The sequence below is a fragment of the Numenius arquata genome, chromosome 2 (genome assembly GCF_964106895.1).
Source record: "Numenius arquata chromosome 2, bNumArq3.hap1.1, whole genome shotgun sequence".
Taxonomy (NCBI): Eukaryota; Metazoa; Chordata; class Aves; order Charadriiformes; family Scolopacidae; genus Numenius; species Numenius arquata.
The window spans coordinates 73,479,743-73,506,357 of record NC_133577.1 but is presented as its reverse complement, the minus strand read 5'-3'; the positions used below and the strand labels follow the sequence as shown (position 1 = coordinate 73,506,357).

General features: G+C 45.4%; 1 protein-coding gene across 2 annotated transcripts in view; it reads right to left on the bottom strand.

Moving 5' to 3' along the window:
- ABTB3 (ankyrin repeat and BTB domain containing 3) overlaps window positions 1–26,615 on the bottom strand; it is a 177,978-nt gene that overhangs the window by 52,395 nt on the left and 98,968 nt on the right. Inside the window, exons 2-3 of one of the 2 annotated variants that reach the window (XM_074164089.1) lie at window positions 24,378–24,527; window positions 10,199–10,403 (exon numbers count right to left, since the gene is read on the bottom strand). In XM_074164089.1, coding sequence (XP_074020190.1) covers window positions 10,199–10,403; window positions 24,378–24,527 — 355 coding nt within the window. The remainder of the gene's footprint in view (window positions 1–10,198; window positions 10,404–24,377; window positions 24,528–26,615) is intronic. The other variant, XM_074164098.1, reaches the window with a different exon arrangement.

Genomic DNA, 26,615 nt, shown 5'->3' with positions numbered 1-26,615 from the left:
TTGGTACGCTCCCCAGCCACTTTGCAATGGGAATGGGAGAAAGAACCAGGGCAAACAGAGGAGATGCCCCCACCCCAGGATGCCGGGGGGATGGAGAGGTGACGCATGAGCAAGTCTCCAGCATCTGCCAATGCAATGCGTGACTTGTGCTCAGCGCTGAAAGCGGGGACCTTTACAGCTGATCCTGCTTTATTGTGGAGATTATTGATGAGCAGCATCAGAAACCAGGCTGTTTCGTTTCACTTTTAAGCCTACTGTTCCTTCTATCAAACCACCACACCTTTGGGTACCAGCTGTTCTGCCACTTGAGTCAAAAGTACACAAAACCAACCCCCGCAGTGGATGGTGGGACTCTGGGACAGAGCCCCAACTTGAGCAACTATTGGAGTTACAAGCAATAGCCCCCCACTATTGGAGATCTAAGTCCTTCAGTACACAAGATCTGGACAGCCCCATGTCCTAGAAGGAGATGGCCATGCCTTACGTGAAGCACACAGCATAGAGTTAACCCCATCTACACTGAGAACTATTTGGGGACCAAGTGGAAAAATGCCAAACCTTAAATAAGAACCATAGCTTCAAGTCCTAGTTTGGAATTAAAAAAGTAAATAAATATCTGCAGCTGAACATCTTGGAAGGTCACTGCCTGTAAGGTCAAGGCAGGCAAAATCCCCAGAGTAGCCCAGGCTGCAGCAACCGCCCTCCCATCCCCAACAGGTTTTCATGCCTGCTTCATCACCTAGCTGGGGTGTCCAACATGAGTGTCTCCTCTGCAGCTGTACACAGGAGACAAAGTCTGTGTGGGGAAGGGATGAAGAAGGGTAGAAGAAATCCTTCATTATAAAAATATACTATAAAATTCTAAAATTTGCAAAGTCATTAAAAAAATATTAAATCTGTCCAAGAGCTACTTGAAAACTATGCTGAAAGTCCTGCATTTAGTCAGGACTGCTGAAAACTATTTAGACACAGTGAAACTGTTTCATCTACACTGTTAAGTAGATACCATGGCTAAGGGATGTTAATAAAAATTGCTGTAATATTAAAAAGGATAAAAAAGAGAGATAAAACTTGTAAATGACTACTGTCCTTAAGGAATGTCTGTAATTAACCTGCTCTTACCTTCTTCTCCTGAACCTTTTTCTTTTGTTTCATTTCCTATGTGGCTCCCTTTCCCCCTCCTTTTAACTGTATATTCCCTCTGTTTATTAGCTCAGTGTATCATTCTAACACTGGAAATGTTCCTATTCATGCAGCATCATCCCCTACTTTTGCTCCCTTCCCTTCTCCTGCTCATTTTTATTCCCTTATTGTTTTCCCTTACTTGGCTTTCCTTCTGGGGTCCCTTTTCATGGAGAGGGGAAAAAAAAAAAAAGGTCCGGATTAGGTGCCCAGCAGGCAAACACTTTACATTTTAAATATATAACTTTACCCTAAAAGGTTCTACCCTGAGCAAAATTATTTAAGATTATGTTGATTCTGGGATATCCTTTTCCTATTTATAGCTCTTTATGCCATTTATTTCTCTTTTGAAGACTTGACTTTATATAGCTCTGATATTAATATTCTTGAGGAGGGATGAGATATTTTTCACAAGCGCCGAAGGACAGAGAAGCCCTGAGGCCACCAACTTTCCCTGCGATGCAAGGTTCCCAAATCCCACAGGCACTTGCTTAAAAGAACAACCTCCTTTGGAAATATGACATCTTTGGCTGACTTCCCACTTTCATCATTATTCTATTCAAACGCGTCACTGTCACCTCAAGACCAGGCTGCATTTGTTTCCAAGGCTTTTTGCTTTCCCCAGACCTGCCGCGGCCACATAGGGAGGCAGATAAGGACAGAACATCTTCTCCCACAGCTCCCGCGAAATGATTTCTGTAACTCAGCTCATTTGTCGTGACGGTGACGGCAGTCAGAGGAGGGAGAGGGGAGAAGCAGGGGTGTATCTGCTCCTGAAAGGTGACCTGCTTCCCAGGTCACCTGTGACACATCTCCAGAGCAGAAGGGACCCTTCTCTTGCAGCGTTAAGTAGCTGGGGACAAGTGATCAGTGGGAGTTGTTTTCATCACTTGCTGAGCAAACAGCAGAGAAGGAGCTGCAAATCACACTGGAAGTGTAAAAATGCATATAGTTACCCACAAAACTTGATGGTAGGAAAACAATTAAAGGGAAACTCAATTCTAGGTTATGGTTTGCATGAGCAAACACAATCTGGGTCAGAGAAACGAAGACAGACTTGTATGGAACCTTCCTATAGCATCTGCTGGGCAAACAGAAGAGCAGAGGGCCATGGCTGAACACGGGACTCAGGGGTTCACCCTTTATTCTCCTCTCTCATGCAGGTGAGAAACTCATCCAGCAGAAAATATGCCCCACCACAGTAAGGAGCAGACAAAATAAAATTATTTACAGGAATTGTGATAATTGCACTATAAAATTGCATTTTTTTTTTTCTTTCCTGGTCTTGCAAACTTCAACTGAGAAACAGAAATGAGCTATTTGATGCAACAAATCCCAAAAGGGAAGAGAACTGGTGTTCAGCAGAAGCTGAGGGATATTCTATAAAGCCTAATTTCAGTCCTTATGTGAGGACATGGAGCTTGCTCAGAATATGTTACACTCCTTTTCCCAAGGCAAAAAAAAACCCCACCACCCAATCACTGTACATCTGAGCATGTCAGGGAATTTGTATTTTGAGAAGAGAACCAAATATGGTTGAGTGCAATAGGTTAAAAATACCCTTCAAGAGTCAATGCACCACGTGAAGGGGATCATTTTTTTTTTAATGCTGTTTGTGTGCCAAAAGAGAAAGAGGAACATGAAGTTATAGGGAGGTGCCAACCCACAAGACAGCACGATATCAGTGAGACATATTTCACTTTTCAAATGACACTGTGCAAAAACGAATGCATCACATTGTTGGTGTATATATTGATTTATCTCTGCTGTACAAAGGCAGGTAACAACCAGGAGACTTTGGTACTTTTGTGTCCTAGGGCAGACACATAGCAGGTAAGTCACCTAGCTATACGTCTTGGAAGCCCACGTCTTAATGAAATTAATCTAACCACCATAGGAATGTGCTGGGCTTGACTCTAACCTGAATGATGTGGGAAGTCAGGAGCAACGTGACTACTGCAGAAGCATCTGACAGGGGCGCAGGTAGGCGAGTACCCTGATCTCCTTCTCCAGCCTCTCCTTGTACCTGCGCTAAACTTTAAACACGTGCTCCCATCCTCTTTAATTCACTGCAGTTCAAAGTTAAGCGTGAGCTTAAGCAATGTCCCAAATAAAGAATGCATTTTGGCACAGGCTTGTATTTTCCTGAACTGTTATCTAAGGTGAAAAAGATGCCAGATGGGGATGCAGGGAGAGGTCTCTGCACAAAGCGATCCCCATCCCATGCAAAAAAGCTGGGAGGTGGGAGGGGGATGGGGGAAGTCAACAAAAAGCAGATCCCAAAGGGCTGGACCCTTCTGGGCACTGTCTACGTCATCCTTGGCAAGGGGACAACCAGCTCCTCTTGGAGCATATGATTCTACCATTCTATGCCCTGCGTCCCTGGTCCCTACTTCAACACAAAGGGGAATTATCAGAGCCCCACAAACCCTCACTTTTCCAGTTCCTCCCTTCATGAAGCATCCCTCCTCACTCCCTCCTGCCGCCCAGCACCTCTCTCACAGCTATTTCGGGATGGCCACCAGCCCCTTGTTCACAGCAGAGCCTGCAGAGTGGTCCAGCAGCTCATCAAGCACACAGGAGAAGTTTCCCCAAATAATCACAGTGCTCAAAGAAAAAAATCGTCGTTTCAAGTGCAGCACAGCAGCCTCTCTTATTTCCAGGGGCACTTCACACTGCTCTTCTTCAGATGCTGAGCACTTGCCCTGCCACACATACACACTCACTGCATATATTAAATCAACCGCTACAGAGAGGACTGGCTTGATGGTCTGGATCAGGATGGGAATGCAGAAATTCCCGAAGGCTAATCCTATTCAGATGTGAATTCCCACAGCCACCTCGCACTGTCCCGACCTCAGTTTTACCAGCTGTGAAGTGTACACAGCTGTGTAGACCTGACTTTGCTTTAACACCTTCTGTATGGTTCAATTATTGCAATTGCTTTGGATTATTTCTGTTTGCAGGATCTTTTAGCTACTGAGGATGCTGCTGCTGTGGTAGGTGTTGAGTTCTTCATTCACTCCAGCCAAGGAGTGGTGACTGCAAAACTGCACGGCAATGGCAGCCAAAGTCCTCCACGCAGGTCACTGCTGTTTTACCAATTGCTTTTACAATTGTAGATTTAACAGCGCTTCTGAGAAGCCGAAGGCTGTACTTTTGCAATGAAAAGCCTGTCTAGAAAAAGATAGGGAGATGTTTCTGCTTGCAGATATGAGTCAGCAACTTTAACATTAGGAAAAGGTCTTTTCATTTGTTTGGTTTTATGCTGATGTTTTTATGAGTGGTTTCTAAGAAAATCCCAGCGTACAAACCAAAAAGCCTTCTCAGTTCTGACAGTTTTCATTTAGAACATATGATGAAACCATATATGCAATGCTAGTCCGCTTTTAGTATTATTGGAGGATAAAAAAGCATGTTTTTTCCCATGTTTAGCATACATTTCAGACAGATTTCTGGGCTGCAAAACTAATATTTTATATTTACACCATAAGCTACTTGTATTCCTGGCCTTCAGAAGGCTGCCAGGCCCACTCCTGCCCAGGGACCTGGCAGTGCTGACTGATGCACCACACGAGCCCACTCAGCTCTCCCACGCTAGGCAGCTCCTCGGCCACCCCAGAAGCCCAGCTAAGAGTTACCCAAGCAACCAGCCTCTGAAAAAGCCAATTCTGCATTTTGTTCAGGCGGAAGGATCAATTCTCCTTGCTCTCACACAAGCCTCAGTAAGAACAACCTAAGCAGAGGGAGGGTTTACCCTCAGGCTTTCATGTACCAAGACATCGATGCTTCAGAGCCCGCACAAGGGTATCTGCAAGTCACGGGTTTTGAACTTCCATCCAGTGCTCAAATGCGCCGTCCCTGTTGCCTCTCCTGTGTTAAAAACCTTAATGGTTGAGACTTGGAACACAAACACAACCAAGTCAAAGTGATGACTCGGCCAGCAACCACAACGGGGGAATATTTCACAGGCAGCTTCAACATCAGATTTGACACGACTGGCTGTGGCGTAAATCCCTGAAGAGACGCCAACGTTGGGACTGTGGTGCAGAATGGCCCGGGTAACGCACTGTTCTCAGAGTGCTGCACGCAGTTTTCTCTATTTAAAAAAAATCCTACAGCCATCCCATGGACAGCCTAAGTCTAGCTTGATAAATTAAATGTAGAAAACAGCCCCAGCCCAGCAAGGATATACTGTCTGACAGCCCAGCAAGGATATACTGTCTGACAGCCCAGCTACGAATACTGCCTGAACTATTTCTTGTAACATGTGCAGTCTCACATGCTGCAGGCAGCTGCCAATACCACTTCTGAAGGGATTTTTAAAAAGTGGGAAGTTTGACATTTAGGATGCAAATCTAGAGGATTTACGTAAGGATGGAATAGGATTTTCTTTTCAGAGGCTCCCAGCAAAATCAATGCTGGTGTTAACTTTGAGTTCAGTGAGGTCACAGTTTTACTATCTGAATTTTTCAATTAAGCAATGGATAAAATGATATAGGGTTACACAGAGCTATGCCATACTGGCACATCAAGCACGTGTAATGTCCTCTTCAGATATACGTTACAAGGTGAATATGTTTCATAGCAGGACGTCCACATTCCCAGTGCTAGCACTTTACCTGCTCTTCATCAGCATTCCCCATCATTCCCTCCACTCTCTGCTGGCTTTTGCTGGAGACTGACCTACCCGTGGAGTTTGTACCACGTAATAATTTAAATCAGGGACAAAATCAGGGACATTTCCCTAGTTATCTTCTTACTGATATTGTTCTACAGGTATAATCCGTACAATGGACATAGCTTTACCAGTTATGAAGGTGCTCTGGATGAGTTCAGGTTATTTTATAGCAGTGTAACGGTCCTCTCATTAAGAGGGTTGTATCATATTAATTAGCCACGTACACTAATAACTATCCAAAGCATGAAACAAAAATCAGATGATAACCCAAGCCCTTCCAGTTAATCACAAATGACTACAGGCTACAATTTGCATGTGTGTGCGTGTGCAGGGGACCTGCATTTTTGTATGTGTTCAAGGCAGGCAGAAAAATAAAACACCCAGGAGAGCTTCCTATGGGATTACTCCACATACAGAGAAAAGTAGTGAAGGAAAGTGAAAAGAAGGTTAAAACCAGACATGTATCCATCAATTCAATTAAGACTCAAGGGGAAAAGCTAAAGGCTGCCAGGATGTACAGGGAGTTAATGCTCCTCCAAGACGGAGCAGCAGAGGAAATGCTGGAGAAGGAACTTTGCTGCCGCGTGAGCAGAATTAATGGGTAGTTCTGGACTGGCTGAGCTGCTGAGCCGCTGCTTCTCAATGAGTTGTTAATGGGGAACATGGAGAGTTAGGAAGTAATGAGGACTTTGTCAATACAGCTGTGGATAAAAGTGGCTAAGGAACCATTTAAGGAAAAAGCCATCACACAAATCTGCAACTACAGATTCTGTGCTTTCCGGTGCTTAAGAAATTACTTGCAATAATTTTGGAAGTGTTATAGAGGCTGAGAAGCAAAACACAACCATGGGACAGATCCTTTTATTAAACCAAAAGCGGCAAGCAAGTAAAGAAATCTTGGTAACAGTGGTATCATCTACAATTTCTTCTTTTTTTTTTTAATTTCTGGGAAAGCAAAAGAATGAACAAACCTAAATAATCTGCAGATGCCTGCAGGTGGAGGCACTGAAGGAGGGACCGCTTTCATAGGCAACACCAGGCATAAGACAGATGCCTCCATCAAGTCCCAGTTGCGTGCATTAGGGAAGGGGGACCTCTCAAACAGGTCCAACCCCCCTCCCATACCTCCACGACTGCCAAAACAGCCATCTACATGGTACGCAGGGCCATTAGATAATCCACCCCATCAGGACTGGCTTGTGTTGGTGCCAGTGACACAGCCAAAAAAACAGAGTGTTTCTTCCAAAGTGACCAGATTGAAAGAAGAACATGAATTTGGGGTGGGAAGGGGTAACACATCCACCTTATGGTTAGGTTTACTGCCATTTAGGAAGTGAGGAATCTTTTTCAGGTTTTCTGAGCAATCCTGGCCACTTTCCAAAACCCCTCCCATGAAAGCAGCCCCCCTGCAAGAGCCTCGCTGGATAATCATTTTCCCCTTTTATTTTATGTAAAGACAAACACTATTAAAAACACACTGCATTCTTGTTTCTTTACCTCCATGAAGAGCAAACACAGAGAAACGCTCCCTAGAAAATACTCCCTAGAAACAAAGCGCCGGATTTATTCAAAGGTAAACATCCCATTTTATGCATCCCCCAAGACTTTGACGGAGGTACCGCTTCCCATGCTAGAAAGTGCTACGCCAGGCAGGTCTGCCATTGCACTGCTCGTGCAGATTATGCTTCAGATTCCCCCCCCATATCCAGCCTCCACAGATGGACATGCAGGGCCTTTGGTGGCTTCCTAATTCAACCCAGTTCAGAGCTGAAATCCAGGTGGGCTGGAGATGAGCGGGAAGGAGACCTGCAAGTGCTGGGGGAGCTCTCTGGCCACATCCCACAACCCCCTCCACACTGGGCATGCACAGTCAAGGAGGAAGGCGCCAAGACGGTAGCCAAGTAGCCAAGGACAACCCCCGTTTCATGGAAATACCATCTACAGCCAGATCCATGCAGTCGTGGCTTCTCAGCCCCAGCAGGGACACAGAGAGGCCAAGGATGGGGAAAGACACCTGGACCTCCTTGCTTCCTTCTGGGCTTCTTCCAACATAAAAGTGATTGTCACAGCCAGAGATGAAGAGAGGGAATAAGGCACGCAGATAAGGCACAAAGCTTGCCAATATTCTGCATATAAAAACGTCATGTTTAACAAACTTACTACATCACAACGCACAAAAGCCCATCATGGAAACCAAAACCACCAGAAGCAAGTCATGGACCACAAAGCTTGCTCGCGTATAAAAAAGGAAATAGGTAGGGAGGCTCCTCAGAGCACTAAGGAGAAATCAGCTTCACAGATCTCCTTTCTGAGCAGCACGGGATGGTTGCATCCAGCTGGTGAAGCTCCAGAGCACAACCCCATGGAAATATCCCAGCTCGTGCTTAACCCTGCATCGCTCCCACTCCAGCGCTAAGTACTAACGCATGTTTGATTAGGCAACAGGAGGAGTATCTGCTCCTTCCAAAAGTGACCACAAGCTCCTGGCAATAACACCGAGTACTTGCTCTGGCCCTAACCGCACACCGCAGTTGCTAAACTGGCCTGCCAAAGGAAGACATCTTGCCAGATGGAGTATTCAAAATAAAGCAAAGAAGAACAATTGCTTTAAATAATCAGCTTTTCAACTGCTCTAATGATGAGAACATGTATTAAGGCGACCTCAGAGAAAGGAAAATCTATTAAAGCAAATGCTAAAAGTGATTTTTCAAATATTCCTGCCCTTTTCACTTTCCACAGGGAAGTCTGCAGAAATCTTACAAAACCAAAGCCTCAGCATTATTCACCTTTATATTCCCAGTGGTTCCAGTGGCAGTACTCCCACAGATGGGGACTACAGATCAGGTGAGGGTATTTTTTAATTTTGATTATTTTTTGTGCATACTAACCACTCTGGGACACGAGTTAAGCCTTCTGCAATAACAAGGTTGGCTGACAAGTCATGAAATTAAAAATAATTTAGAAAAATGAGAAAATTCTGGATTCTTGTCATTTCCCTTCTTTTTTTCTTTTTTTTTTCATACTTTGGAAACAATAGAGCAAAAAGCGACAAACATGCTCACAGAGTGACCCAAACTTGAAAAGAAACAAAATGCCATCCAAAGGCAAATGGCAAAATTCCCAGAAACATCATTAATGCCAGAGTTTCATCTTGTATTCTGTGAATCAATACAAAATTATTTCAATGAAGATACCATATTATATACCATTTACGATTACACATACCATGAGATTCTCAAATGCTGCTTTTGAGATGCAGACCTCGTACAGAAACAATAACCAAGCCCCGTATGCGCAGTTCTCAGGGCACACGTGCAGATCAGAGTTTGGCTCACATGTATAGTGCAGTATATACATTGGGATGTAAATGTGGAGCCCAGCTTAAAAAGGCAGTTTGCATTTGCATCCATGATATCCATCCAAAAAACGAATACCCAGCACTTTCCAAGCACCAGCCACTCCTCTTGTCTCTGTACCGGGGAAGCCTGGTTTAGGGCTGGTGAGAAGCACGGCAGGGAAACAGCACAGTGTGCCTCAGCACACCAGTGGAGGTTTGTGCTACTAGAGGGTACACTGGCCTTTTGACAGGAGATGGCTTTATCTTCTTGGCCGGAAAGCTGTTCTGGTTGCTTTCTGCAGCACCCGGGTGCAGAGCTGCCCTGCACTGGGCATCCTGCCTGCTGGCAGGCATTTGGTAACCCCATCACCAGTTTCAGGGGTGTCTCCTTCTCACCTTACGGCAGACCCTGAGCCAGGATGGGACCCCAGGCATGCCCCCCCTGCCCTGGCCATCTCCAGGACAGGGACAACAGCAGCAATGATGGTGCCTGTCACATCCCCATCTGGAGCAGCCCTGAGGTTACTCCTGTGCCCAGGTACTCGGCACAGCTGGAGGCCAGCATCTTTAATGACCTCTTCTTTCTACACACTACTCTATTCATTTTCCACTTCCCCAATCACAGCTGTCGAGCCCCATTAATGTGTAGAAAAAACACATTTAAATCCAAACCTGCTAGGCCAGAAATAGAAGTTCTTATTTTCTTTTCCAAAACACAGAATAGCTGAGCAACAACGAAAGGAAAAGGAAATCTCTCCCGAGTGCACATCTGGAACCAATTTGCTGTATGTAGCCACTGGGTGTCACTTTTGATATATATTGGGTCAGCCACGCAGTGCTTTGTCGAGAGAAACGGATTTCAAAGAGGTGATCCTAAACCAAACCAGACTGCTCCGCAGCCTCTCACGTGCAAGCTGTAATTAGCAATTAGCCAGCCAGGCTGATTTATTAACAAAACGTCTTCGCCACGACATTAAGCACCGTGCAGCGGCTCTTACCTCTCTGTTTGCAGCGTGACTTTTGACGGCTCCACATTGGGGTTTTCCCACTCCATCTGTGGACAGTGCATGAAGTAGCAGAGTGTGTACAGAGCCTCCGGCTCCCAGTAGAGCGATCCCTGCTTCTGGTGCATGGGAGTCCCGTTCCCGTGCTGCTTGGCATTGAGGGGCTGGAGGTGGTGCATTGCTCGAGACACCAGGTCGCCTGGAAAAAAGCAAAAGCTGGGTGAATGCCAGGCTTTACGGCTGCCTCTCCCCAAAGTTTTCAAACTAAAAGCCAAAAGGCGTGCAAGGTTGATTTTCCCTTACAGTTAACTTCAAATATACAAACAGTAAAGGGTAAGACAGGATCCTGTGCACTGCTCATCACCAGGTCAGACTTTGCCTGGTGGTTTACGCAGCACAGTGTGACGTACCTTGGCTGCAGACAAGCCCCCAAAGGCCTGGGGGAGATGAGTTTCTGCAAATACAGTGTGTCAGCAGCATCAGGCTCGCTCATCTCAGCACCACCCGTAGAGCCACTACACTGGAGCTGGGGTCACAGTTAACCACAGGCAGCCCTTGGAGGCTGCCAAAACCCCATAGTCCCAAAAATGATCAGTGGGGACAATGCAGAGCAGCAACCAAAAGTTGCATGCGCAGAGTAGTAGGAAAAGGCAGCCCCTTGCAATGAGGAAGAAGGCAGTCAGATAATGCACAGAGCATGGCGAGAATGCGCTAAGGGGTGAAGAAAAAAGGGGAAAAAATGCTAAAAGACAGTATCAGAAATATGCAACCAAAACTACGATTTGTAAACCCAGGCTGGGCTTGGAAAACTTCATGTTAGCAGAAGAGCAAAACCTCTGAAGTTTCTCACCCAGACCCCTCAGGTTTCCAGAGCAGAGAAAATGGCCCAAGAGAAAGATGCTTCTCATCTTCCCTGTGACAACGTGGTTCTGGGCACCTTCTTGCAGGGCAGCTATGGGAAACCAGCCGCAATATATGGACTGGGATCAGCGAAGCCAGGAAGTGAGATCAGCAGGCAAATATACGGGCAAGCAGCAGGGAGTCACTTAGCACACTACTGATTGTAACTAATTAACTAAAGCATCTCCCTCCGAGGCAGTGAATTTTACATTTGTTGACTAGTGACCACTCTATCAAAGGCAGGGAAACAATTGTGGTTATAAACTGCCTGTTTTCACATGTTCAAATCACTCTGAGAGAGCTTTGGGGGAAAATAATGATCTCAGATCAAATCAGATGGTTTGTTTTAAATGAAAACCTGAGCAAGAGTCCTTTGGGTCATTCTTAAGCTATACAAAAGCGAGTGATGGGGAAAAGAGGACATAATTTTCCAGTGTTAAGAAGAAGTCACACGCTCTCTCTTATTTCCTTTTCCCGAGAGACCACTGAGCACTGAAACTTGGAAGGAAAAGTTGGAAATATACACCAAGGTAGGAACATAAAACCAAATCTGGAAGGGAAAAAAAAAAAAAACAAAACCAAAAAAACCAAAAACAAAACCTAAAAAAGGCTGAATAATGAACTCCTGGTCAAACTTAAAGGAGAACCATTTTGTCTGTGTGCAAGGCAGAGTACAGGTTTTTTTGCAAAGTCCCACCTCTATGAACACAACACAGCACACCTCTCCAGCCTGACTCTCACAGAAAATGATGCTGCTGCTGTGATAACGCACACCAGGGAGAACAGAAACTTCTTGCTGAAAAACACTCAGCCCGGTCCTCCAAAAACACAGCCTTAAAACCATGAAGAGAAGAAAACCGCTGGCATGAGAAAACTGCCAAGTCCATGATTCCAGGGTTTTGACACAATTTTTTGCTGCACTCTGCAATATTCCTCTGATTCAAAGCTTTCATTTAAAAATAGTTTCTGTCTTTTCCCTCCACCAGGAAATTGTCATGATAGGACCAATCTTGCAGCCCTGCATGCTCATAATTTCCAAGAAAAGCTGTGCATGCTGAAAGCCTACAGGATCAGGTCTGTGGCAGAAAGAGATGTCCCTCTGAGACGACTCCCCAGTCCTGCACAAACTTCTTGGCAGGCAACCAGCAGCAGTGGGAACGTTTGGGACCCCCTTCACTCAGCCCACTGTCACAGCAGACGTGCACTTCCAAGCCTAGCACAGACCAATTTAACTGCTAGCAACCTCGGTGATAGAAAAAGTAAATTCCTCTCTTTTTCTCCAAAAGGCAAAAAAAAAAAAATAAAAATGTGCAGAAGTGCTGGCTGCAACATCCAGCTTTAACAATAATAGCAAAAGCAGAGAAAAAGGAGTTACACAGCCTCTTCAGACCCGAGCCACTACAGCACTAAAACATGTGGTTGAAGTTAAGCACATGACTAGTCTTATTTTGGTGGATCGAGACAGCAGGCACCAGAGAACGTCTCCATCTTCTGTACCCAATAATGAATAAAAATCAGGATGCAATTTAGGCCCAGATTCAGGCAGCAGCATTACTTCATCCCCATTCCCCCCTGAGTGCTGGGGCGATGTGACTTCAATGACACATCCAGCACCAGAGGAAGCTGTGCGGTGAGTAAGGAGGGGAAGCAGCAGCCAGAATGACACAGGCAGGGCGGGCAGCTCAGCATCGCTGCTGATGCAAGGCTGGAGGAACTCGAGCTTCGCTGAAATCAATGGCAAAGCTCCCATCCATTTCAGCATGACCAGGAGTTCACCCTTTCATTCTGTATTTCCTCAACTGCTTCTTAAGAAACCCAAACCAATTAATGCCATTAAAGCTGCATTAATGCTTTTTATGTTTAAGCCTCATTTAATTACATTATACCAAGAATTGATTGGCTTAGATATTGCTTTTTGCCTTTGCAATGTTATCTCTGGTTAAATTTCAAATAATTTCTATATTAATAATTATTATAATGTTCCTCTATCAGAGACAACTCAAAGCTTAAATAATCAATACCTATAAAGCATCGAGCTTCACAGAGGGCAGTAAGTAAGCATAAAAAGCTGCACTGTGATCTTGGTACCCAACAGGCCGAGCACTGGAGACAGGATGGGAATTGCTGCTCTCCATTTTATTCCACAGTGTAACCTCAGACAAGCCACCGCATGCCCTGGTGCTCTCTTCCTCCCCCAGCCGCATCTAGTTACAGTGCAAACTCATCAGGGCAGAGACTGTGCCTTAGCATATCTGTGCACCAGGATCTGCGCCGAGAAGGGAGGAGGGAGCTGACAGGCACACGCACACACTGTATGGTCGTACTTATGCAGACTCTGTAAAATGTAGCATAGCCTAACATCTGGTTCGAAATGCACGTGTGTTGTTTCAATCCCTACCACATTCTGCTGCTTCTATTCTTCCTTGCTAATGTGCTTTTGCTTCTCCGTTTTCTTCCAAAGAAGATAACAAGAGTAGAAACTCTCTTTGATCCTGACCAGGATGCCCCAAAGCCCACCGACATGAAACCAGCTCTATGATGGGACTCGCTGGTCTGGATCTCCAGCAGTCAGCCAACTCAAGTCTCACCTGGGAAACCCAACCTATATCTTCTCTCCTTGCCAGCTGTAAAAACCACAGTATATCTGAATACCAAGGGCAACCTTGAATTTGTGGCCAAGTCTAGAGAGTGAACTTCATCACTGTGTGTTAGCCGTCTCTGCTCTACAGAGCCACGTTCAGCTACAGTAACACTCTGCAAGGGAAGGGTACCTGCTCGCAGCATTTCTGGCTCCTTCTGCATCTTTTTTGGCCCTGAAAAGACATCTCAGATATATCAACAACTGAGTGTATCTGGAAGGCCAGTAAATTCCTGAGTGCATCATTTTCCAAAAAATCATAAAAAAATAAAAATCCCAGCAGTTGAGTCGATCTTGTAACTCCAGGGAAGCAGCTCCCAAGGGCTGTGTCATCATGACACAAGGGGCTCAGTGGGGATCCCTGCCTCATTGTCCCCTGAACTCATTCTCGCCCCTGTACCACCGCCTGCAACCCATCTGAGGAGCAGACTGGGGAGCCGATCTGCCTGACAAAAGACCTTGCCAATTTTATTTTGTTTTTAATTTAAACCAAATAAACACTTCCACAATTTATGCAACATAAGCCAAGCGAGCCGCTGCACAAACTGCTCTGCTGGCAGAGCCTGGGAGAGGAAGACATCACGTTGTGTGGGGTAGACACCAAAAAAACCATGAACAGTGAGGTGGGGGAGGATATTTGAGGATATTTTTGTTGCCGAAGCTCAGAAGCCAGAACTGGAGGGCAGGCTCCCAGAAGGCAGAAAAGGCAGCAGCAAGCCCCAGGCCCGCACTGCCTTGCAGCCCTGGGTCAGGACAGGGAAGAGCTCCGGCCACACGGCTCCACGCTGGAGCTTGTCAGCCTGGAGAAGAAATGCCATGCCTTGCACATTGGCTAGCGAAGGGCTCAGGAAGCCATCACCGCACCGCAGCGTGTGGAGAGCTGCCGCTGTAGCTACCAGCATCTCATCCTTTCCACCACTGAAGTGGGACCTGCCCGTTGCTGCTGCTGTCAGTTCAGCACAGTTTATGAATGTAAGGTCCCCATATATCTGATTTAAAGATAGAAAATATTATGTAATGCGCGTGTTGTGACACAGGCCTGGTTTAAGGCAATACTGAATATTTAAGGAACAGCTTCACTGACTTCAAGCCAAAGATGTGATGTGACAGGGAAAGTTAAGCTGCTCCAGTCTATATGGGGGAGATATATTAACAATGTACACCGCTCAACTGGACAGCTTGAGCCCTCTCCACAGTGACCAGTGAAGCACTATTTTTTTACTGCTTTTGGCTTCAGTAAAAGGTATTATCATGGCTCTATTTTAGAGCCCAATGCTTGAAAAATAACACATCCATTTCCAATTTTGTAACAGAGAAGGGGGAAAGAAGAAGAAAACCAAAAAGAGGAGGAAGAAAGAGGAAACGATAGATGCCCAGTGCCCACTTCTGAGCAGCTTCCTGTGGGATTTTATGGTCTGTCATGATGGACCTGATCTTGCAGTCATGCCTGCCTAGGAGCAGGCTCACTGCTTTCAGACGGATAAACTTCCAGAGTCTCAAACGTTTGGCTGAAGGCTTGTTTGCACAACCACAACCCCGAGGTGAATGACACTGGAGCAAATTCTTGCACAGCCGCTTCCTATGACACCTATCTAAAGTTCTTCTTGTTCCAAAAACATGTCCTAAAACCACAAGAACCACTTAATGATGATATTTTTGCACACTGTCAACAAGCCATACAGTTCTTTGGCCTGTGTCTTTCCTTCAAAGCCCAGAGGAGGGAGGAGGATCTGTTGTCACTGCAGGCCTCTTCCCATGTGATGCTCCATTAGGGCGCTACGGAAAGCAGCAGTCGGCCAGGTGGCACTCATCAGTTCAGTAATGCTGGTCTCAGCATCCCTCCACCTGTCCATGACTTGAATGTGCGTAGCCTGCTCTTGGGAATCATGCCCTGCGGTGGGGCTTGTTGACAGCAGCAATGTTGCCACTTCGCTTTGCTGCCTGGATGAACATTTTCTCCTGCACGAGTGGGCCAGAGCCACAGAGTGGAGTCATGTCTGTCTTTCAGAGCCCTTAACGTCTTCTTGTATCCTGTCCAGACCATCAACAGGAGAAGTATTGGCCAGGGAGCTGCACTCAATGCCAACTTCCACAACATGGCTGGTAGTTTCAAGTTTGCCTCCTTACAAGCACGAGCCAGGTGCAAAATTCATTCTCTTGTCCTGGATTCATTTCACACCTCAGTATAAAAGTCCTGGATCTACAGCTTTTGCTCAGGACCAGCTTTGGGGAGACTGTATTGAAAACGTGAATTACAACCCTGATAATAAACCAAGGTCTATTCAATCAGACTGCTACCTGGTAGCCGTGGCCATCCTGCATCCTTTCCCATACTATAGCCTCCCTGTTGCCTCTGGTTTCTGCACCAAAGTGATCTATTGCCACAGCTAACCCCAGCACATGCCTGTAAGCACACGAACACAGGTGAATACGAGTAGTTGAACTGTGTCTTCTGTAGCACAGCTCACCGCCTCCAGCCATCCGCTCAGTCAGCTGCCCCAGCCATCCCTACACTCTTGATTTCAGCTGCGCTGTTCCTTCATGTTGGCTCTGCCTCCGGTGTTGCATCAATCTCTACGTTTCAAAAGTCGGCTGAGCAAAAGCTGCTCGAGCAAAACCTTGCCTCAAGTGATTTATGGGAGGTTGTACTACCATTAACTCAGGACGACCCTTCTGTACCAGGAAAGGAGCCTGCAGAGAGCTAGGGTGGGTGCACACTGGAAGGCATTTAGTATGTATTTTACTGTGCACATGCTCTTAGCATAAAGTATCTTCAAACATAAAGCTATGCTATTCTCGGCACACAGTATATTCCCCATTCAAGAGCCAGCTGCCTCGGGCTGTGGGTGCACTTGGGGTGCCATAACCCACAGTCAGTGGAGCATCCCACACGCGACACATTTATTATTGAGCTCACCTTGCAGAAAACTCCCCATCTCTGCCATCTCCACTTGCCCACGTTGTGCTTCTATGTGAATCTGCTACCTCAGGCAACCTTCTCTTCTGCTAACAGCCATTCACCTCTCCCACAGAAGAGCAAACGAAGGAGCTGTAGTCCCAAACTCTGAATTCAGCACAAGAATTCAAGACAGGACCAGGATACGAGCAGCCCATTTCTTGACAGTGGCTTCCCTGTGGCCTCCCACAGATCGTTTAACCTTTTATCTCCACTTATCCCACCATCACACAAAGCTTCTATTTATATTACAGAGTACGTGTTTATGTGTGATTTAGTGTTTGCAAAGCCTTTGAAGACTGAGAAATTAGGGATTGGATATATCCCATAAAAAAGCCACAATAATAATTAAACTTTCTCAAGTTTACATACCTATTATAATAACACTATTACCCTCAAAATCTCCTATGCAATGTGGCAAGCATGATGTTTGTGTTTGATTCCCCTTAAAGCACTTCAACTCCAAACAAAACAGGCTTTAACTCGATGAGCTTTTCATCTGCCAGCCTAACGTAGAGCCTTCTCTATGTGGACCACCACTTCCTTATGGACCACCGTCCCTGGATTTCCTTTGGCCTGACATGGACCCATGTCCTCAATCTCTGAATTTAAGAGCCCCCCATGGCTGAGCAGACCAGCTGAAGAGTGCTCACCCTGGCCTGCACTCTGCACAGCAGGGACAGGGAGGACTACAAACCTAAGGAAAGGAATATGCTGTTTTAACCACAAGCATGCTGTGATGCACAGAAGCTTGGGGGTGAACAGGAGTCTGCACCTCAAGGGTGACGTACATGGGGGAGTCCTGAGCTGATACACTGGTGTATCAGGGAAGGGCAGTGGAGGGTTGGTTGATGCTCCAGCATCCCCCACCCACCAAGGTGATGCCTTTTGCCTCTGACCATTAAACCTGAGTGAACTTCAATGCATGAGGTAGATGCCCCAGGGGAACAAAACCACTTCCGCAGAGACAGACCCCAGCTTGGCCCCCAGGAAGGCAAAGAAGGCTGAGCCTCACCCCATCGGAGAAGCCCCCAAAGGAGCACTGACTGCAGACTGGGACCCAGACAAGTGATAGCTGCCTCCGCTCAGCCCCTGTAATGCAAGAAACAAATCCACCCTCCCCAGTCAGCAGGGAAGTGACAGGGAAGGTGAAGCCTTAGCATGGTGTAGACTGGTATTTTCAAATTATCCTCCCTTTGCTTCATTTCCACTAATAAATAAATGTATTTGCTTTATGGTTTATGATACTGGGTATCTCAGTAGAAGGGAAGAAAAGCAGAGGATCCTTTGAGGCTATTATTAAGTAACCCATACCCCTTCTTGTGCACAGAGGCAGCCTGCAAACAGAGGCTCAGATCCACCACTTGGAGGGGGGCTGCAAAGGGAATGGAGTAGCAGGTAGGGGAGACAGCAACCAGCTAGCACTTAATGGAGGCAAGAAACCGTCTAACATTTAAACATAGCATTAATCTGCCTTGTTGTCTCTGCTAGGGGACGAAGTGGCACCTCAACAACTTCTCTTTTTAGCTTTTATACACCGAGCGGATAATGCGTGGATGGCAGTGAAGAGGAACTGCAAACAAGATGCCCAGAAAGTGGTGGGAGAGTGAGGACATAGAGACTTTGTGCAATAACGCAGCGGAAGGCCCTTGAAAACTCGGAAAAGTATCATCACATCCGGAAACTGCCCACACAGGCTGCCAGTCTAGGGCCAAACCCTATGCTGAAGGGAGCACTGCTGCCTAAATTGCAGGTCTCAGCTAACACCTCTGCTTAGCTCGGCACTGCACTGCATCAACATAACTGTTCACAGGAAATAAGCTTTGGTCTTCCTCTATGGTGCTGCTTAGTCTGAGAAAAATACCTGACAAACAGAGCTTTTGTTCTGGCAGTAAATAAGCAGAGCATGTATAACAACCCTTCTTCAGATGCCACCCTTTCAGCCAGCACTTTTACCCTGGCACTTGCTTCTAAGCCTGGCTTTAACCTCTTATTTATAGGTGTCCTGGTTTCAGCAATTTTTATTTTATTCCTAGGGACTGCTGTGTTTTGGATTCAGCACGAGAATAATGTTGATAACACATATTGGTTTAGTTGTTGCTAAGTAATGCTTATATTAAATCAAGGACTTTTTCAGCTTCCCAGAGAAGCTGAGAGGAAGCATAAACAGGACGCTTGTCCTTGAGCCAAAGGAATATTCCATACCACAGAAGTCATGCTCAGTATATAAGTGGGGGTTAGCCGGGGAGCAGAAATCCGTGATGGCTGCTCGGGCCAGGCTGGGCAACCAATCATCGGGTGATGAGCAATTGGATTACATTGCTTTTTTTAAATATTCTTTTACCATTATTATTATTTTCTCTTCTGTTACTGTTCTATTAAGCTGTCTTTATCTCAAACCATGAGGTTATTTTCCTTTTTCTCCCTCTTCTCCCTACATTACGAGGGGATGGGGGGGTGCACAGTGAGTGAACGGCTGCATGGTCCTAGTTGCCACCTGGGGTTAACCCACGACAACAGGACATGAATCAGTTTGTACGGCTCCTGCAGTGCTCCCTCCTGTTGGTTGCAGAGGACTGAGACTAGAGGAAAAGGCAAGGGAAAGGATGCCGACTTTCATCATCTCCTCATCTGGAGCTGCGAGGAGAAATGAAAAACAGCATTGGTATGTGCAATCACATTCCTATTTACACATGAGCAGTAACCCCTCCTTTCATCCCTAAAAGTGTTCCAAGATCTACTGTGAGGCTGTTATTTTGGAAATATATACATTCAGCACTGTGGAGGCAAAGAGAAGATGATGAGGGAAGGGTAGAGTTTTTCCAATGGCAAAAAGGAAAACCTTGCTGAGACCTGAGTGGTGACGTGGAGGAAATACAAGCCTGAACATCAAATCTGAGAGCTCCTGTAAGTTAAACACCATTCAAAGGCTAAAACACTCTGAGATCAGCAGTGTTAAATTGCATCCACATCTTCACGTTATCCTAGCTTAAAATAAAAATGCCTACTTCTTGTGGTTAACAGAGTAATACCACCGCCAGTCACTGTGGTTTGCAAAAGACTGCGTGGCCACCTTCCCACCCAGAAAAGCCATAGTGGACTGGTTATCTTTGGACCCAGAGCAAGCCCCAAACAGTTTCCTGCTCTAACCTGAAAACATGCGTGAAGACAGTTTGGATGAGATCCTAAACCACAGTTTATTCCTCTGTGCAACTCCAGAGACATCGTGCTGCAGCCTTTCACGTGTCCCTCAGCACAGGGTGGTGCTCCCTGCTCAGTCGTACGCTAACACCTTAAGGTCTTCACCTGAAGGCAAAATAGGAGGACTATTGCTTGGTGCCAGCATTGGTGGCCAGTGTACCCTAAGGCTCTGCTCTTCCCTGTTACCCCCTACGGGCACACACAAGAGAAAGAGTCCTCCTTCACCCAGCAAAACACCAGTGACCTCCACTTGTGAGCCTCATCCCCTCTGCATCTGGTCTCCAAGCCAGCAGTGGTATTTTTAGATGGGTGATGAATAGGTGTGTTGGAGTGCTATGCAGTTAAACATAACATAAACGTTTGTGGATTGCAAACATGCATATAAAAAAGGTAGGAAAAACATTAAAAGGTCAAAATGCAGTATCATGGGATCTCTCGATAGCCAAAGCTCCCCCTAATATTCCTCTCTTTTTCTATTCTGTCTACTTATGTTTCCCTGTCTCAAGGTGGAGGAAATAAAAGAGAAGAAACAGAAATCCAGAAGAATTCCCAAAACTTTCCGAAAAAATTTAAATAGATCTATTCCCCTTGTACTCCAGGTATGGCCTGGGAATACAGGAAACTTTAGGAAAAATTGGAAAAAAAGACCTCAACCAATCCCCAACCAAAAAAAGTCTTGTGAAATATTTTCTCTAAGATTAAACAGTGAAATACCGTCAAGCTACTGTTTAAAATCATATTCTTTTTCTGCTGTGCTTCAGTTCTTCCCAATGTTCTCTATATAATAAGCATTTCAAATGAAATTACATTATTTTAAAACACACTGTAGTAGGCAATTACAATTCCTGAATACTAAATGCCAATATAACGTAGGCCAAATTTATTGTTGTTCCTTAACTTTGTGCCATGTTCATTATATTTTAATGAATAAGGTTTCACATTAATTTTTCAAGCCTTTTCCTTGGAATCACACATTACTGCTGTAATTGCATTGCAGAATTAGGTCCCTATTTACATTCTCCTCCTAAGTCTGGAGACAAAACCTTCCTTTGATTTTTTTTCCCTAAGTCAGCAACATCCCCTCTTCTTCCTACTTTTGGGAGAGCACCTCAGGGCCAGCAGCACCACCCCGCCCTGCCACCGCCAGGCAGGGCAGGGCTCTCCCAGAGAAGACCAGTGCCCACCACCTGCTAAGCCCAGGAGATGAGAGCAGAAGCACCACCAGGCTCAAGTAAGAAGGGTTTGTGGGGGGACGGCACAGGAACAGGGTCCATGAGTCCGGTTGCACCTTCCTGGCCACGAAGGCCTCTCAAGAGCAGCTTGGGCTGCAGCATTCCCAGAGGGTGCTACATTTCCTCTACAGTCGTGTCCACCACCCCATCTTTCCCCAATTTTCTATCCCCTGTGTCACACCTCAGGGAGACACAGCTCACCCAAATGGTCTTTTCTAATTTGCCAACAACATGCAGGAACAAACTAAGGGAGCAGACAGATGAGGGCATCATGTATAAGTTAGTGTGAAGATACCACAAGATGCAAGGCTTTTCAACTTGTAAATCTATTTTCCACCTGGGACAGACACAAAGATCGTGAAGAAACTAAGAAGACTTGTGCTGAAATACATGTACGAGGCAGTTATATGGGCCCCCATTTGCCAGCTGTCATCTTCCAGGGGACAGATTTGATCTTCTGGTCTCAAAGTCTCCAGCAGCTCAAGCAGTCGGCCACACCACTGTGTGCAAGGATGCTGGACAGAAGTGAGAGCAAAGGAAGCCTTTCTTCCACACACAGACATTTGTTAATTCTAGTTATTCTGCATACTTGCAATACTTTAATTATTAATGTCGATAAACTATAGAAAATCTCATTCAATTAGAATTGCCTCTTTTTTTTGGTCTGAGATAAAATTAAATTGCTTTATTGCAAGATCACTCTTTGCCCTTGTTTTCTGTGTTCTTTTGAAGAGAACAGAAATAAAGTCTCGGCTCCTGGGATACTACAAGCTGGTGGGACATTGCAGAGACATGCCCGAGTATTGCCTGCTCTGCTGGTCCAGCAAGCCAAGCTCCTGTCCTTGCCACTCACTCCTGGCTGCCATCTCCTCCTCCTCATCTTCGCAAGTGCTATCCTCTTAATTCCCTCCTATCCAGAGAGTCTCCCTCATCACCTTTATTCATCTCCACAAGATCAGAAGCTTTTATGTATCTAACCCTTCCCTCATATCCCACTTTCTCCACGCCAGAGCTTGTTCTATCTTCTTTCCTCTCCACAACGCCACTTCTAAAGCTCTCCATCCCCCTCACACCACCAAAGCAACAATAAATCCTCTTTTGCCTACTCCCTCCCTGCTAACGCGCCTGATCCCCAGGTGTTCCCCCCCGGCTTCTGCCCCACTGCTCAGCATTTCTGCCCCCACGCTGTGGTTCCCCAGCCTCCCTCCATGGCAGAAGCTTTGCTCTAACCTCTGAGTCACAGCCTCTGTTGATGCCAGAGACAGATACAGAAGCACTGAACAGAGAAAAAAACCCCTTGCACCCTCCACCCCTCCCTTTTCCTTGCATTTTAGGATTTTTCACCAAATCCACAGGGACACGCTGCGCCTCCCTCCACGTTTCACAACTCAGTTTTGAGCTCTGCGCCGGCACTGTTCCACAGCAAAAATTTCTACTCAAATGAGCATCAAGGCTTGCAAGCTTTGCCAATTACCGCTCCTCCTACAGCTTCTTCCCCAACATGCATCTGCTTGCAGTGGCTGGGGAGGTACCCTTGACAGTTGTCCAGAGGGCTTTCTGGAGGGCTACCGGTGTGCTGGAGGTGCCAACCTCTCTCTGACAGCTGCATCTAACTCCCACTGATGCTCACTTTTCTTCAAGTTGGCCACCCTGAAGAGTGTTTGGCCTGTGTTTGCAGTCAACAGACATAGAGAGAGCAAACCCTATCAACCAAGCATTTGAATCTGAGGTAGGACTACTTAGAGATGCTAGATGTCTGGAAATCAAATAAAAAAAAAAAATAAAAGGGGGAGGATTAAGGAGTCTGGCTTTTTGGGTTGCGTATAGAGGTTAAAAAAATTCTAAAATGGAAAAAAAAGCCCTGAAATATCCACAGATTATTTATTAAGATACAACTATGTGTCCTTTAAGAAAGAGAGCTGTATTATGCATAATTTAGTTGGCACACAGACAGAACTGTTGTGTGTTTCATGCACGTGAAATAAATAAGCATAAATTACTTAATTTGAATAACACCAAACATCTGATTCCAGAGACGGAGCAACACTTCACACTAAGGCATGTAAGGGCTCTTGGCTTGTTGACATTTCACCAAACAGAAAAAAATTAGCAAGCTGAAAACAGAAGTTCATTTTGTGGCTTGCAGACAAACATCCGTGGTGCCTCCACACGACTCATGAACAGCACGTGAACTGAGCCTTGATGATATGATGGAGCTACAAAGGAGACTTCACATTGCTACAGAAAGTGCCAGGAAAATGAACATTAGATCCCTATATACCTTCTTTATGATGCTGCTAACACAGAATTCAGCAATAAGAACACCAGTAAGCTGGGCAGCCTGTATCTCCATATATTTCAGTCTTGTCTATTTCTCCCAAAAATTTCGTAACAGATCTCAAGAAAAAAAATACTTGACAGGATTTCTGACAGACTTCAGAAAAAAAAAAAAAAAAATCCTTTTTTTGTCTAAACATTTCTGTTTTCCCACGCATAGCTTCATATCTCTAACTATACCATAAACATGTGACTGGATTTTTTTACTAAAAAAAAATAATTGAAAAAGGCACTTCTGATAACTTTATCTCCATGTCACATGAAGATTCACATGGTATTTGCCTCCTACAATTTTCATGTGCTGAAACCAAAGCTTTCAGATTTTGACAGATACCATGGATTCTTACATTTCTTAAAAAATGTTTTGATTAATAGCAAATAATTTATCTTTCAGGTGCAAATTCCTCTGGTGTAGGTTTGAGTTCGTTCCTCTGCTGTAACTGGAGAAGGAAAGGCAGGGTGAAGGACCCTCTGTAACACAGGTGGAACTAGCTCTGCTTTAAATTTGTGACAATATTTCCTTCACTTATTGCAGCCTTCAGGTTTTTGCCTGCCCATCTCAAAACAGACATCCCAGTGAAATGAGACAGGACACCAGTACGGCAGACATTTCCAAGTCTGGCCAAGCTGCGAGGTGCTCTCAAAGGCAATGTAGGGAAGATGAAATAAAGCATCTTTCACCTTTAAAAATTAGAGCACTGTATGCAAACAAGTCATAGGCACTGCTATGAGACTTCTTTCTTCCTATGGCTTCAGCTTTCAAACTGGTCATGGAGCATAACCATGGCTAGATCTGACCCAGTGTCTCCTTCCACATTACACATGACCCCTCATCTCTCTTCTCCATGACCAGGCTTTGCTTTACTCTGAGGATAGAAACCCAAACATTATGAACAACCTTGTACTTACTGAGTTCAGCAATGCTCCCCACTCGTGTAGCAAGTAAAGACTGCTCGATGGTCCTTAGCTCTGACTGGCTGAACATCTGCACTTCCCCAGGTTTGTTTGACCTTTGCTGATCTTTGTGAAGGTTCAAGCTGTCCGGCAGGCAGAGAACACCTACAATGGGTAAAAAGAAAGGAGAAGTCCAATGTAATTGCAGCCAGTATGGATGACTTTTCTGCCACCACATCATTTTGGGGACATTCCAAGACGCAGCCTGTGTGTGTAGAGCTCAAAGACAATCAACATCTATAACTCAATGTCACAGATGACTCATGCTCTCAGCAGTGGCCCTCGTTAGCTCTTCTGAGTATCCTCCAGTCATGATAACACTTAGGGATAACTCTTACAGAAAATCCTAGAGAATTGCCCAAGGAGAATATCAAGAGGGTTCCAAAGAAGCTTCCTAGAAACTACTCCAAATCCATACAAATTTATTAGAAAACGGTATCTCAGTGACAAGAATTCTTAAAGATTGGCTTTGAAATGGTATATGAGACAGACAATACATCTACAGGATTTTCCTGTAAGGGGAATTCCACTGACAATTGCCAAAATACTGGACAGCATCAAGATGCTCACAGTGTCACTGATGGGCTTATCGAATTTCTTTTGCAAATACAACTCCTGGCAATTGAACTGCTTGGGCTTCAAAAGCCCATTATGCAGAAGTCCTTGCAGCTATGAATTTTTGTGAGGCAGGACATAAGTAAAACTACTGACATAAAACAATTTACATACACGTTCATTCAGGCACAAAAGTCACTTTCTACCATGACATCTAAACCCTCAGGCGTAGATAGGGGGCACACATTTATTAATCAAAATCACTGTCATGTTAAAAAACAGAACTTATTTACAAGAGCAAACGTTGTATTACCATCCTTGGGTAACAGATGCATGGAAGTCCAGCTTGGAGAGCAAGACCTCCCTTCCTGTAGTCTATAAATAGCCAGCTATGGCCATGCTCTCCACAGCATCACCTTCCCAGTACCGCTGGGACACACACAGCTGGAGATCTGCTGGAGGCAGGGGAGAGGTTCTGCCCTTATGGGCCAAGAAGACTTCACAAAATACATGTCCTGCTTTGGGGTGGAGCAGAGCCAACTTTCTGTCTGGTGAGAGAGGCTCTTGCTTACACTTGTTGCTGTGGCAGCCAGGGTCAGCTGACTTTCACCTGCGGGGAGGCGTGGACAGGTCAGGTGACCCAAACTGACCAATAGGGTATTCCATCCCATCTGCCATGCTCCGTATAAAAACTGAGGGATTGAAGGGGTCAGGTTGACTCCTCTTCAAGGGCTCTTCTTCAATGAGGAGGACCCTGTCAGTTTGTCTACCTTCGATCCCCATCAGTGAGTTCTGGAATCCAGTTTTCATTCCTCACTGAGTTCAGTCTGGAACTTTCCCAGTGCCTGCCAGTGACATCTTCCTGTGAACTTGATACGGTTTTGTATATATTGCATCTATTTTGTTATTTCCTTTTTATTTTATTATTAATATTTCATTAAAGTAGTTTAGTAGTTTTTCCCTAAACTTACAAATCTCTTTATCTCTCTTCTTCCTCTCCTTGGAGTGAGAGGTGGGGGAGAGCATCTGTCATCTCATCATTGGCCAACCTGGCCAAACCACAACACTACATTAAGGAAAATGTAACACATTTAGTGTTTTTCTTCCGGGGGAAGAACTTATCTAGTTTCCAAGCTCAATAAATATATGGTGTCTAACTCTACTGATCAATAATTCTACCCATAGGTACAACGTTGGTGGTCTTGGGCAGAATAGCTACCTTAATCCCTCTTTACTTCAGTTATGAAACAGCCCCACAAACATCACTGCACTGGAACACCACAAGAGGTGGATGAGGAGAGGGGATGCTTCTCAGCTACCTTGTTAGCTCCACCGAAACTGCTTTAGATTCCCTCCTCACATTTATCTCCTCCCTGCAAATAGTTTAGTCTAAACGTTGTATTTGCAGCATGGGACCAAGTACACTCATCCTGGGAGGAAAGAGGTGACGCAGGTGCAGTGAGCACATTCAAAACAAAAAGCAGAAGTATACAGTGGGAAAACTGGGACCAAAGGTCTTGTCCACCATGGCCATAAGGCAGCAACCTAAACCAGGATCACCCTCTGCCCACAACAGCAACACCAGAACAAACTCCCTAATAGCCTGTTTGAATGCTAGAGATAGAGAAGCAGCAGCAG